The sequence below is a fragment of the Empidonax traillii genome, unplaced genomic scaffold (assembly GCF_003031625.1).
Source record: "Empidonax traillii isolate 1590-97213 ecotype Southwest subspecies unplaced genomic scaffold, ASM303162v1 scaffold189:size1549363, whole genome shotgun sequence".
NCBI classification, from domain to species: Eukaryota; Metazoa; Chordata; class Aves; order Passeriformes; family Tyrannidae; genus Empidonax; species Empidonax traillii.
This window is the reverse complement of record NW_020955382.1, coordinates 1,528,541-1,543,558: the sequence shown is the minus strand read 5'-3', so window position 1 is coordinate 1,543,558 and position 15,018 is coordinate 1,528,541. Positions and strand designations below refer to the sequence as shown.

General features: G+C 36.9%; 1 protein-coding gene across 1 annotated transcript in view; it reads left to right on the top strand.

Annotated features, from left to right (window-relative positions):
• Nucleotides 1-1,827: 1,827 nt before the first annotated feature.
• RECK (reversion inducing cysteine rich protein with kazal motifs) overlaps nucleotides 1,828-15,018 on the top strand; it is a 31,831-nt gene continuing 18,640 nt past the window's right edge. Inside the window, exons 1-8 of the mRNA XM_027886560.1 lie at nucleotides 1,828-2,022; nucleotides 7,721-7,754; nucleotides 8,640-8,837; nucleotides 9,260-9,527; nucleotides 11,003-11,182; nucleotides 12,128-12,340; nucleotides 13,071-13,207; nucleotides 14,669-14,809. Coding sequence (XP_027742361.1) covers nucleotides 1,843-2,022; nucleotides 7,721-7,754; nucleotides 8,640-8,837; nucleotides 9,260-9,527; nucleotides 11,003-11,182; nucleotides 12,128-12,340; nucleotides 13,071-13,207; nucleotides 14,669-14,809 — 1,351 coding nt within the window. The 5' untranslated portion in view covers nucleotides 1,828-1,842. The remainder of the gene's footprint in view (nucleotides 2,023-7,720; nucleotides 7,755-8,639; nucleotides 8,838-9,259; nucleotides 9,528-11,002; nucleotides 11,183-12,127; nucleotides 12,341-13,070; nucleotides 13,208-14,668; nucleotides 14,810-15,018) is intronic.

Here is a 15,018-nt window from a genome sequence, read left to right as displayed (position 1 = left end):
TTTTGTTTTTTTGTTTTGTTTTATTTTATTTTGTTTTATTTTGTTTTGTTTTATTTTATTTTATTTCATTTTATTTTATTTCATTTCATTTTATTTTATTTTTCCTTTGGTCTTTTTATCTAAACAATCTACAGAGTGTTTTCCTAGACTCTTCACTGTTGAACTTAGCGTAGGTTGTTCTCTTAAAAATGAATTTTCATTTGAGGTAGTTCTGTCTCCTCTCATGCTATGATATGCTATATTCTCAACATCTGCAAGCTTCTCCTCTGTTATGCTGTTCTGTTTCCTTCTTTTTTTCTGGTTTTCTGCATTGCTGTAGGAGGTTGGCCAATATGGGTTGAAGGAGAACGTGAGAGGAAAGGTAAGAGAAAAAAGAATGACTTCAAAATGGTGATAGTCATTTGCTTTACCAGTTTTTGTCTGGAAGTTTGAAAAGTGAGTTCCTTGCAATTACACAAGAGTGATCTTGCTGTTTTTATACAGAAAACCATAATGCTTTCTATCTCTGCAACACTAAAAGAGAAGGAGAGGGGAAAAAATTATAGTAGAAGGAATCGGTCTTCAGGCTGGTGGAGGAGGAAAGAACTTTTTTAATGAGGACTAGGTGTAGTAGATACACATAGTGTGTCAGGGACAGAAATTAAGTATCTGATGTGGTAGATCATCAGTTATTACAGAGTTTTGTATGACGATGGGTTTTTTCTGTGCACCCAGGCTTACAGGTACTCATGAAAAGTTGTACTTGCAATGCTCTCAAGAGACTCCTTGGTTGTATAAAGTTCAAGGAAGTTTTGCCTAAGATAGGAGATTCCAGAAAAATACTTCTGGAGGGAACCTGCAGTTTTCCCACACCCTAGACGTTCTTTCTCCTTTCTTTAAAAACAAACAAACAAACAAACAAAAGTTCCTGGTGCTTTGGTGTATGTGTCCTGCTCCCTCTTGTAGTCTGTGACCAGTACTGTACTTTGCACTCAGTGGGGTTGGCTGGGGAAGACACTGAACTGGGGAAGGAGCAGCTATTTCAAACTGAAAAGGGTGACATGAGATCAGAAACAGCCTGTGAATCACATAAATACAATGTCATGTATACTGCGTTTGCCTTGGCGTTTAAGAATTCATACTTTGCTAAAAATGAGGATCCAACCTGAGAATTAGTTCACAGTAACAGATCATAGTGCTTGTTCATCAGCTCTCAAGTCTGTTGCTGAGGTATTTAATATGAAAGTAAAAACCAGATTAATTAAGGGTGTAAAAGTATAATTCCCTTTTTACCAGCTTTCTTAGCTCTCTTATATACTCACCTAATGGTTTCCCAGAGAATTTTCACAAGCTGCCTAGAACTGAACTCTGCATAGTACTCTTCTGTAAATCTTTTGGGATTAGGGAAGCCACTTTGTGGGTTACCCTTCATCTTCCACTAAGTTAGTGAGTGTGAAGAATGAGGTAAGTCTTCAAGGGTAGAGCATGGGGTTCAGAGCAGTGAAGGAAAAGAAACTCCAAGCAGGAGGTGTCACCCGGTTTGAAGCTGCTAAACGGAGTCTCAGGTTGTACTGAATCACCTTGGCATTGGTGTGCCAGCTTTTCACAAGATTAACTGAAGATGCTTTTTCTGCTAATCATCTGGTACTGGGTTACTTTTACTGTAAATATGTATGTTGCTTTTAATTTGGAGATTTTACACACTTTTTAGAAAAGAATCGTGTTGGAATAAGCTATTCATTTTTGATCAGTGCATTGAAGACTGCGTGTCCTGTCAAACAGCTTTTATTTTCAAGTAGCGTAGCATACACAAATGAATAAATTTAACACAACTTGCTGACTATTTTAGAGTGTTACCAAAAGATGCTTTATTTGCCTTCTTTTGAAGAATTTATTCTAATAGTCCTTTTTCCCATCATCTGCCTCTCCGATACTCATTTTGTCATCTTCAATTTTCCTCTAGTTCTGTGCATCTCAGCTCTCTTATCTTTCACTGCTTCTTCCAGCTTTCTGCTATCCTGCTCATCTTCCTCTATAAAGAAGGTAGGTAATAGTCAAAGAAAGAAGAAAAAAAGAAGTGGAGACAGTATGGATTGTATGTAGGATTTTCTGATTTTCATATTTTAAAAGTTTCGTGTGAAGAGGAGGGTCCATTTTTTGAAAAAACTGTATGAAACACGGGTAGCACTGAAATTTGCATTAGATTGCAGCTCTTGAGTCTGTGCACTGCATACTGTGAGTTTACCTCTCTGTACATTAAGAACTCCAGATTTTAATTCATGTGTTCCAAAATAAGACATTCAAACTTCTCTGGTTCATTTGGCGCTGTGAGAGCTTTACTGCAGTTGAGCACTATTAACATCTGCCAAGCAGCCAAAATACAAAATGTCACCAGTTATTTGGCTTCTTCTCTTAAAACTAGTTTTGATGCAGAGTAGTGAATGCTTTTCATGTCTCTGGACTGTTTAAGGGTATTTTTGCTCTCACAGATTTGAGCACTCTTTAGCCTAATCTGACTTCGTTTTTTTTTTTTAAACACAGAAACTTCAAATGCAATGCCTACAGCTTCAAGTGCTGTAATTCAGAGAAGTATTTACTGTGCTACGGTATTGACTTGTTTATCGTCTAGAGTCCCATGATCCTGCTTTATTCTGAGGTTTTAGTGAATGCTGACTACTAATTACTGCTGCTGAAAAATGCAGTCAGCAGTTTTTAGCCTGTATCTAATTGTGCAGATTGCTCAGAGACAATAGATAATAAGGAACTGTTTGGGACATTGTTTAGCTGAAGGTTCCTAAACAATTTTAATGAACTACTAAGGCATTAGGAGTGTGTGTGGCCTCTGGAAGTGCTATTTAAGGAATTCAGGATGGGCTCTGACACACTGTAGGTAATGTTGTTGTCATCTGCTGGTTCCTCTATTCTCTGCTGTTCAAACAAAGTTGATAGAGCACTCAGTGATCTTGCTAAAATTTAAGTTGCAGTGATTTTGCCCTACCTTACTGTGCAAGTGTTCTCACTTCTTCACTGGCTTACATAATTGAAAAATCTTGACCTTACTTGTTAATTACTGCAAGCTTTTAAAGTTCTTAAAAGGTTCGCCAGCATTTGACACTTCAGCTGACCCCACTAAACCTTAGTATGTTACCTTCTGTCATCAGTTATCTTCCATCAATAAATTTGAAGATTAAATTAAGACAAGGAGAGATTAGCATGGTCTTCATTGCATAGAGTGTATTTTAATAAGTGTAATAAATTGATAGTGTATTTGTTAACTGTAGGTAATACTTACATATTAAGGTGGCCTTAATTGGATAGGATCTAGATTCAAATATTTGCCATGGTTGGGTTGCCCAAGCTGACAGTACTAAACTTATTTTTCTGCCAAAGTTAGTATCATACACATACCATGATGCTTTTTAGAGAAGAAAATAATCCCTTTTGGGTTTTTAGCAGATTACTCTTAATTTCTGATGTGAAAGAGCAGCTTCGCTGTCATTTTTCATTCAAGACAGAACAGGCAGCCATTTAGAAAACATGTACTTATAATATGAAAGCATGTCTTACAGTGCAGAGGACTTCTTCCTTCAGCAAAATGTTCTGTGCTCTTTGTGTTTGGGGGTGTGCATTTTGGTTTTTGAGCCGTTACCTGCAGCTGATGAGCTCCAAAAAGAGCGAAACCAGTTAGGTCCTGCAGTACTGGCTAAAATCTTTCTTCGAGAGGGTTCTGGCGAGGAAGACTGAACAATGTTCTCTGGTGGATAAACCTCCGTAGCCTTTTTCAATTTTCATAACACCAAAAAGAAATCTTTGAGACTTTTTTTCTTTGAGGTGTAAGTGGTTGTGTTGCCCATGTCTGCCTGCCACTTTCCACTCCTTCTGCTTATAGTCTCACTGACTTTGATCACCAGTTTCAGAAACATTTGTCTTTTAAAAAAAAAGAGAAGTCTGATGCACCAGTAAAACAAATCATTATGGTTGTGGTTTAGAAATTTCAATATTGACATCTTCGTTCACTTAGTAATTTAATATTCAACACAAGTAGAAAGTGGAGTACATGCATAGTATTGCCTTTTCACCCTCATTTTCCCAAATCTTGATGACTTAGTTGTTCTTTTAAAAAGAACATCCTTTTCTCCTCTTTTGGTGTTTGTGTTTGGTTGGTTGATTTTGGTTTGGTTTTCCTTACCTATATCTCTCTTTTATCTTTTGCTTTGTTTTCTCTCTCTTTCTGTTCTGACAGTTCAACAGCAGAAGGACGCTTGAGTGGGCAAAAAAGCTTGTGATTTCTTAAATATGAGAACTAATTTATTAGAGATAGGCATTAACCTTGTGTTCTAAAATTAAATTATGGCTAGTAATTCAAATCAGACCAACTGTCTAATGCTGTTACCAGCTTTATTTACAAACAGGTTATTAGACACTAATTTTTTTTTTTTTTTTATATTCCCTCATGTCCCAATACCTACACTCCCCACATGTGTATCTGTACATTCTTTGGTGGTGACAGGCACTTTCAGTTTTGTGAAATATGGTGAGTTGCTGGAATAGCTCAGTGCAGCTGAAGTTCTTCCTGTGCCTTTCTGCAACTGCAATTTTTCCACACACGTTCCCTCCCACTGCTAGCCCTGCAAATATACTTCTTACCTCTGGCATCTGGCAGGTCCTTCTAAAAGACGGTGTCTAAAAAAAGATTGTCCTATTCTGTTCTAACTTGGTGTTGCCTGTTGAAATTGCCGAATTAAAACACTAGGAGATGAGAAAGTTAGTTTTCAGCAGGGCTGCTGAGAAAGATCAGGTCATGGGAAGATGAGGTAAAGGTGAGGTAAAGGCATACAAAAGACTGTGCAACTGGGAACAGGGACAGAAGAGTTGTAAACAAGGTAGAAAAGAGAATTAAGACCACCTCCTCCTAACAGAAATACAAGGATTATTACAGCAATTCAGCAGTCTGTGGAACTACAGTTTTAAAATACAGAAAGAATATTTACTATCCAGTTAGGGCATCCTGCCTATATGAAATTGGTGTGTAAAATTGCTGTGAGAAGATAATTTCGTCTCAACTCAAAACCTTCCTTAAGACTAGGGACATTAGTAGACACCCTAATTTCCCCAACATGCCTGGGCATTCATAGAGAAGGATGTATGGGTGCTGTAAAAATTACATGAGCCTTTAGGCAACAGTATGAATCTATTCTTTACACATGTAGATGTAGGGTGGTGACTCTGTCTACATGTTCTTTTTCCCTTAATTCTCTCGTCCCTCATCTTTGTTTTTTACAGATGGATGAATTACAGGATTTGCTTTGTGTGTTGTAAAGAGGGAAAATATGAAGTTAATAGATGGAAAGTTGCTGCTGGGATCAGGAATGTTGCTGCAAATTCATTCTTAGTCTCATAGAAATTATGCAGTGTCCATGCTTTTGGGAGTAAAGACCTAAAATTGGGTAGGGGATATTCTTGGAATGAAAATAAAATGTCTGAGTTGTTACTTTGTGAGGTTTGGGGCTTTTTTTTTTTTTAGGTAAGGCAGATTTTTCGGTTTTTGTGTGAAGTGTACTCAATAGACCTGTTGCTTTTTTCAAGGCACTAAAATTATAAGTAGTTGCTGTTCATGGAAAAATAGCTTAAATTTTCAAGTTAGATTTATGTTTGTTCTCTTAGATTCATTATTTCACATCTGCCATTGCTTATCCAAGGTTTAAATTAATGTCTGACTGTTAATAGAAGAAACTTCTTGCTGCTCATTACAGTATTGGGACTGTCCTCTTCAAAATCTTCAGTTTAACTGTTACTTCACTATCCAAAAAGATATTATCCAAAAGGTGATGTAATAGAGACTATAGAAAACAGGACGGCAGCAATATGATTTATGGCATAAAAAGCAATTGGAAAGTTGGAACTTGGTGTTTAAATTACAGTGTCAAATAAAATTATTAATGGCATGATACAAACCGAAACGTCACGGCTTGAAGTTTTTCAAATCTAATATAAAATGTGAGTCTTCAATCTTTTGGTACAGTAAATAGTTCTTTTAGGTCTTCAAAGATTGTTTGGGATAGCCACTTCTCTGCAGTGCAGTAAATCCTAGTAACTAACACAGATGCATAATCTAGTGGAACTAAGAGCTTAAACTAGCTCTGTGCTTTGAGCTCTCTTCCTTGTCTTAGGCAGAGGTAGTAGCATACCTGGTACTTTCCTATACTGAAGCAAGACTTTAATCCCACATTATGCTTGTGGATTAATCTGATGGTGTTTCTGTTTTCTTCTCTAGATTCTCTCTTCTGTGCAAAACACAATTTTGTTTAATGATAGGGTTGGGTGAAAGGGAGATCAGAAACTTTATGAAGATGGCGATTGCGTTTTGTCACTTAATGTACCTTAATGTATTTGATCACTTTTTGTAATCCTGGTGTTCTGGCAAGTGTAGAGATCAGTTGTGGAGGTAATTCAAATACATCTTCTGTTTTTCAGTCATGTAATTTTAAAGTCTTCGATAACTGGCAACTACATCTTGGAATTTCAAGTCCAGAAAGCTTATATGCCGTATCTAATTTTTTTAAGAAATGTACCTTTTCAGTGAGGCAAAGACTGGTTGTTTTGGGCAAGGGTTCAGTAGTCTTGAGGGAGGTGATTTTGCCCCTCTGCTCTGCTCTGGTGAGACCCCACCTGGAGTGCTGCATCCAGGCCTGGAGTTCTCAGCCCAGGAAGGTTGTGGACCTGTTGGAACAAGTCTAGAGGAGGGCCACAAAGATGATAAGAGAGATGGAACACCTCTCCTGGGAGGACAGGCTGGGAGAGCTGGGGTTGTTCAGCCTGGAGAAGAGACGGCTTCAGGGAGACCTTATAACAGCTTCCAGTGCCGAAAGGGGCCTCCAAGAAAGCTGGGGACAAACTTCTTGGCAGGGCTTGTTGTGACAAGGGTTAGTGATTATAAACTAGAAGAGCATAGATTCAGACTAGGTATAAAGAAGACATTTTTTTATGGTGAGGGTGATGAGGCACTGGAACAGATTTCCCAGAGAGGTTGTGGGTGCCCTATCCCCGTAAGTGTTCAAGACCCCATTGGATGGGTCTTTGACCAACCTGGTCGAGTGGAAAATGTCCCTGCCCATGCCAGGGAGTTGGACTAGATGACCTTTGAAGGTCCCTTCCAGTCCAAACCATTCTATGATTGCTCTGTGGACTAGAGATCTGTGAAACAAACTAGCAGGGTGTGTGCATTTCCCTTCTTCTGTCATTTAAGCTGTGCCTTTTGGCCATAGTTTGAGGGAGCTGACTGCATGCTTTAGCATTTAAGGTATATTGTTGTGGAGTTAGTGTGTTGAGATTTTCTACTGGCATGTATGCATCTGTGCAGAGTTCTTTTTTTTTTCTTTCACATAGAATCTTTAAAATTATTGTCCTTGAAAAACCCCCAAACCAACCAACCAAACATATTGGGACACCCTAACGTAGCATTTTGTTTCTAAGTTAGTCCAGGAAATTCTTCCAATTGATTTGCTTGCTTGAGTATTTATCTTGAGTATTTATTTATTATGAGTACACACAGAACTCGAGTGACCCCTGATCTTTTGATTTCCTGGTTTCACTGTTTGTATAGTGTTTTTGTTTTAATCCAATCCAATTGGAGCAAATGATACAAAAGATTTATTTACTCTTTATAAAAAAAAATGACTGGACACTTAAATATTTATTCAAAGTTTTCTGGCTTGTAACACTGTTTTTGTTTTGATTTCAGAATGCTCTCTTTAGTTGTATTAACAGAAATGAAAGTAAGTATATAATTAATAGTTTGTTTTGTTTATCTTTTATATCATTCTATCCCTTTTTCTCTAAAATGTAAGAAATTGTGGGGGTGTACATACACACAAACACATGGGCTCAGTTCTGTAGAAGGACAAACGACATGCATAAGTTGTCTTACTCAAGTGATAAAGGGAGGAGTTGGACTCAGTGATCCTTGTGGGTCCCTTCCAACTCGGCATATTCCGTGATACCATTTACATCAGTTTTTAATTTGTGTATTTGTATTTGTCTTTTCTGACATTTTTTTCCTTCTGCTTTGTTCATTTGATGAGTGCTAAGTAGCAAAATTAAATGCAGAGTTGAAATTGTGAAGAACCATGGAAGTGTTTTGTTGCCCGATATTCTGTTTATATAAAATGAAATCAGTGTCTCAGAATTCAATCTAGTAGAAATAGTTCTCAAGAACTGTTATGTATATTTAACAACATACCAAAAATGGGTGAATCACAATACCATCTCTCTGGGTTTTTTGAATGATACTTCTTTCATATTTATTTGTTTACTAGTAGTATCTCTGTAATAATTCAATTGTAGGACAAGTCTGGTTACCTTAAATAAGAACAGAGTAGCTGAAGATAAGATTCAGCTGGCTTACTGGTCTCTTGAACTTGAGTTCAAGGCAGCTTTAGCGACTTTTTTCTGCTGCCAAACAAGGAAATGTAATTTGGCTAGTTACAGATATTTCCAGTCATTATGTAGACAGAGGTATTTTAATAGAGCATAGCATTTCTTTTTTTTTTTTCCCCTCATGGTAATAGCTTGAGCGTCTTTGTGTGTTGTACAGACATGCTCTCTTCTTCATTCCTCTGCATAGGAACCCATACATTTTCTGTGTTTGTTTGCCTCCCCAGTGGGGTCAGTCTGTTGCAGTTATGCAGGTCACCACACAAACTGCCGGGAGTATTGCCAAGCAATTTTTCGGACAGACTCTTCTCCTGGCCCTTCACAAATTAAAGCAGTTGAAAATTACTGTGCATCTATTAGCCCTCAGCTCATACACTGTGTGAACAACTATACACAGTCATATCCAATGAGAAATCCTACAGATAGTAAGTATAAAAAAGTCTTTCTTTACTGAAACTTATAAAAGATACCAAAAATGAGGACTGTATGTACCTTTTATTTAAAATGTGTTATTGTATAAGACTATTGTATAAATTATATTGATGCATTTCCATATTATAACTGTAATAATATGAATTTCTATATGGGTTTATATATATAAACTTTTGGGTTTAGGTGCTTTTGATAGTTGATTTTTATTTATTTTTCAGTTTTACATATTGATTTTGTGGGGGGTGTTTTTTCCCCATAGTTGGTTCTGTATGCATTTAAGAGAAGCAGTGTTATTTGAGATTCTTTGGAGGGGAAGAACCCCCCCCCTTAAAGCACTTTTTCTCTGAGGGCCACTATGCCGTGCCTCTTGAATGTTGTTGTATGCTTGACCATTACTTATTTAAATTTTTAACAGGTTTGTATTGCTGTGATAGAGCAGAAGACTACGCGTGTCAAACCGCTTGTAAAAGAATTCTAATGTCAATGAAAACAGAGCTTGAAATCGTTGATGGACTCATAGAAGGCTGTAAAACAATGCCCCTCCCTCAGGATCCACTTTGGCAATGTTTTTTGGAGAGTTCGAGATCTGTTCACCCAGGAGTCACTGTGCACCCTCCACCTTCAACAGGCCTCGATGGAGCGAAGCTCCATTGCTGTTCTAAAGCAAATTCTTCCACATGTAGGTCAGTATCTCTCTACCCTCATTTCCAGTTGTGAAAGTCCTTCAGAATTTGTCTCATTTCAGACCTTTGCCTGAATCTTGCTATGTATGTCAGATAGAAATTTCTAGAGTTCTGAGGAAGAAACACAGGCGTCAGTAGTATCTGTTCAGTCCAGAAATTTGTATCTCAAAATATACTTCCTGTAGGAGGGTTCAACTTTTCCTCACATTTAGCACTGGATTATTACAGCAGACACAGTAAGTTAACGAAACCTATACTATACCTGTGGTCATAACAGCCAATATTGTTAACCAGATCTCAAGAGAGCCAAGGGCACAGTGAACTGCACAAACTCTCAAGTGTCTGGTTGCTTCGTGTTAAAACCTTAGCAGTATTCCTTACTAGGTGTTCTTCTGATTTTTTTGTCAATGAAAAATAACCTAGGTTATTTAGTAATTAAATAAGGGAACTAACTATTCCAACGTTTGAAAAAACCCAAAGGTTTTCAGCAAATAGTTGCATGCTTGCAGAAAACTGTTATTGAAGCATTTTTAGTTTAGGGTGATTTTCTCTCCACTCTAAAAACTGATACATTTCAAATGTATCAGTATATCTAAATAAGTTGCAAACTTTGATTTCTGAGCTGTTGCTTCCTTTGGTAAAGAAGTTTCCAGCAACAAAACAACAGATCTTGAATTAGCAGGATCTCTGATAAGTTTAGTAGTAGAGCCCTGGAGTTATTATTTCTTAGAATGTCGTATCATTGGCAGTTGATACCATATCTTTTGCTTGCTTGCTTTGGCAATGAGTTCCAAAAATGGATCCTTCCTTCAAGTTTTCACCGCAAAGGAGATCTAATAATTGCACAGTGAAGTTCCATACCTTCAGCTGGGATGGGAACAGTTGCAGCCTGTAGGATATTGCTGTGAACAAAGTGAGTTGAGTGTTGCTGACACCAGGAAACATCTCAAACAAAAGCAACAAACAGTACCCCTGTTTCAAACATCTGGGCAAAAGAAGGAACGTATTTTTCTTGACAGTCATTTCTGTAGGAGAAGGAAGTGTTATTTGAGGCTGAAGGATGGGATTACAAGTTGCTCATTGTGATGTCAACCTAGATTTATTACAAATAAAATTAGCTGGGCTAGTTCTCACCTCAAAGTTGTAAGTTCACATTTCCAGCTATTACAGTTTTATTGGATATTATGGTTTTATATTCTGAAGTCTTTGAGTCTTGCTAGCTCAAAGATTTGCCAGCATCCTTAGGCAAAATACCTAAGAATTCAATTTTCTAAGGAAACTTAAAAAACACAAAGAGGGGTTATTTTCTTTGAGCACAACGTTTAGATACCCTGGCAGACTTTCTGGGCTATAAAACAGTCTTCTACTGCAAGCGTAGGCTGTTGTGACCAGCAAAGAAATGATGGGCTCTCCTGTATCTGAGTGGTTGCTGTTCTTTTCATTTTATTTTCTTCATCTCTTGTGGTTTTTTTCAGAGAGCTCTGCACTAAACTTTATAGCACGAGCTGGGGCAATTCACAGAGCTGGCAAGAATTTGATCGCTTTTGTGAGTATAATGCAGTTGAAGTTTCCATGTTGACCTGTTTAGCAGATGTACGAGAACCTTGTCAGCTGGGCTGTAGAAATCTTACTTACTGCACTAATTTTAATAACAGGTAGGAGAGAGACACTGAATATTTTATAAAGGAATTCCTGTGCTTTGATTTAAAAAATAAAGTTAAATGTTTTTCAGACTTATTTTGAGATTGTATGTAGCTGTCTTTCTGCAAATATGTTTTTAGTTAATTTAAAAATAAATCGTTTTTTCTAGAATGAGCATTTAGAAATGTGTTTAACGACAGATATAACAAAACTTACAAGAATAAAAGCTAACCCATGAAGTTGTAAAATGTCACTATGTATTAGCAGCATATTCCTCTGTCTTTCTTTATAGACAAGTAAGCCATGATTACTGAAATGTTGTGTATTACAAATAAGGTTAAACTGCTTGTTAAATTCACATGTTACTGATTCTCAAAACTCCTTTTATTGGAGACATATTTCTGTAGGTTTATACTCTGTAATGCATGACTTAAACGTGGCGAGTGAGTTAGTAATTGCAAGGTTACAAATTTAATAGCTAGACTTCAAAAAAAAATTAAATTTTGTTATCTATTAGAGATCACTGGCTTTTTTTTTTTTTTTTAATAATATGCAGTGGCATGAGCGTTGTATAAGTAGTAGAATCACAAGCCTGAGCAAATATAAATGATAAATCAACTTGCATTAGCGATTCACCAGGAAACATACACATAGATATTTGGGGTATCTGGGATATTTGCTCCTATGTCGACTTCAGGTGAGAAATATTTAAGATCCAAGAGACAGAAGTGAGAAGGGAGATTCAGGCTTGAGTCTTAAAGAGCTTGTTTTCCTTGAAGACAGATTTCAAATTGATTTTAATCTTGCTCAACTATGGAAGAGATTAATTTCTCGTATATCATAAAAAGTAAGCCATATCAAGGTTTAGAATTCATATTGTGAAAGGTTAAATGTGTGGCATTTTCTTTTTTTTGTTTGTTTTTTGCATCCATGCCATATCTTATCGTCTTTTTTTTAAGGCCAACAGAACTTTTTAGGAGCTGCAATACTCAGTCAGACCAGGGAGCCATGAATGACATGAAGCTATGGGAAAAAGGGAGTATTAAGATGCCATTTATAAATATTCCTGTGCTTGATATTAAAAAATGCCAACCAGAAATGTGGAAGGCCATTGCCTGCTCCCTGCAGATTAAACCTTGCCACAGCAAATCTAGAGGAAGTATTATCTGCAAGTAAGTACTGGAGGGGAAGAGTTTATAGGTTCTACTAAGGATTTTAATGAGAACCGAAAAGCTGCTGCAGAACTGTGTTTGATCTCTGTTGAGAAAACATGGCAAGGAATATGAAATTTCATAGTTGCCACTGCTTAAATCTCCATCACTGTAAATGGAAGATGCTTGCCTGTTAATGAGGGGGATGTGTGTGCCTTCATTGTGAAGTGGATTTATTGTTTGGGGTTTTTTGGCTCTCTGTGGTGTCTGAAACCTTTCCTCCTTTTTCGGTTTTTGGACCTGCTGGTGGTTTTCAGCTGACAGAAAGGTCTGGAAAAAAAAAGTTTGTTTTTTTTTTTTTAAATTTAAAAAATAACTTTTGAAAGTAGATGATTGGGTAGAAAAGAGAGCAATTAATAGTGCAGGTAGTGAGGTAGAGTTCAACTCATATTAGACATTAGTAAATTAAGGAAATGCTTGGTCTTGGAAGATATATGCCTATAACAGCAGAGAAAATGAAGATCATCAAGCCCAAAGTAGTATAAGCAGTAGTTTCTGTCTTTGTGTCACAAATTTGTTCCTTCCCACTATGTAAAATGTAGCATTTATCTAAACACTCTGTTGTGAGGCAGAAGGGGAAGTTGTGGATTCAGGGAAGGGAATAATGTAGAAAGAAATCTTTTTCATACAAGACCCTTTATTTTCAAGTAGTGTTCATGAAATTCAATTCTGTTTCTTTATTCGTCTGAAGGTCAGATTGTGTGGAAATACTGAAGAAGTGTGGAGATCATAATAAATTCCCTGAAGGCCACTCAGCTGAGAGTATTTGTGAGCTCTTATCTCCAACAGATGACTTGGAGAACTGTATACCACTGGATACCTACCTGAGTAAGTATCAACATACCCTACGCAGCAAAATGAGAAACCAAGATACTTTGAATGCTTTTACTAGTTTTCATTATTTCTTTTAAAGAAAACGGTATTGGATATGAGACATTTTATTTAATGTGTTAGGAAATTGGTATTTTCAAGTTGCCGTAGCTGATTACATTTATTCTTTTTTGTATTGGGCGTAGTAATTCTTAGGCAACCTCCCTGTTATCTCAGCCCATGATCTTTTCTGATCCTATGCTACCTATTTTGTACACCCATCCCCTTTGGGGTGAGGGACTGGGTGGGAGTTTGGCTGTTAGCCAAGGCTAACTAATGCACCACACTTTTTTGGGGGGGACATCATATATTCAGTACAAGCACACTAATATGTGTTACCTAATAATCTGACTCGTTGAACATCAGTGATTTTTAGCTGCTTGAAAATAGATGTGATTTATAGCACATCTTCTTGATATACAGAATTACACTTTGCCCAGTTAGAATAACCAAAAAAACCCAAACAAACAAACAAAAAAAACAACAACAACAACAACAACAACAACAACAAAAATCACACACAAAAAAATAACCCTTGGGGCAATAGAACACAAGTTTAGTAGCTGTATGGAAGATTAAGGTTTCATGATTCTGTTTTCCTCTAGCATGTCTTCTCCCTCAGTGTGGAACACAATTCTATTAATGACATTTCATTTTGGTTCTAGGTGTCATTTAAATGCATCTTTTTATGTTTTTTTCCAAAACTTCTCTACCCTATTACTACTTCCTATTGCATATTTATCTCTGTAGGATTTAGACCTTTTCTTAGCTTTATAGAATTTGTCTATTTTAGACCTCCCAAATTAAATTTTGGTATTTCTTTCTCAGAATCCTAGAAAGTCTGAAAATAGTAACCTTTTGGTTAGTGAAAGCGTGCCTCAGTAAATGAATTGTTCCCTGAGAGACAAAGTATTGAGGCTTTGGTTTGTTCTTTCCATTTAGCTGCTGCTTTCCCATCTTGTCTTCCCTATAATCTTGAAAGAGAAGATTACTAATGAGTTTAGAGGAAAACAGAAACAAATGTTTATCAATGATAGCGAACTTGGTCAAACTTCAGATGTGCTGGAAACCTCTAATTTGTTAATCACTTGCTATGGATCTGCCAGTCCTTGTCAGTTTGTATTTGTCATATAGAGAAAATGAGTAGGGAAACAAGACAGAGGAAATATATTTTGCGAATATGTGAATATGTGAAGGATCATCTAGGTCATTATTTCCAGGACTGAGGCCCAAGCTACTGAAATAAGTTAACTGTCTTGACATGCCAAGCTCCTACAACTATAGTTCAAAACGAAAATTAAGAAGACTTCACAGAATTGTAAAAAGTATGATTTCACTGGATGTAAGAAATTCCATGCCTTACTGAAGGAAAATAAACCTCATTTAAATCAATACAGATGCTGTATGTTCTGTTTTCAGGCCCAAGTTCTTTAGGTAACATTGTAGAAGATGTTACACATCCATGTAATCCAAATCCATGCGCAGCTAATCAGTTATGTGAAGTAAATAGGAAAGGATGTCAATCTGGAGAGCTGTGCCTTCCATATTTGTGCGTGCCAGGTAAGGGTTTTTTGGAATTCTATGTACCTAAATATTACTGATAAATGTATGTTACTGAAATGCCGTTGAAGGCTTTAGAGTGAATTGCTGTGCTATGGTTTAACCTCAGTCAGCACCTTAGTACCATGCAGCTATTTTACTTTCCCCTCCAACGACCTCCAGCCTGGGGAGGAGAATCAGGAAAAAGGTAAAACCCATGGGTTGAGAAA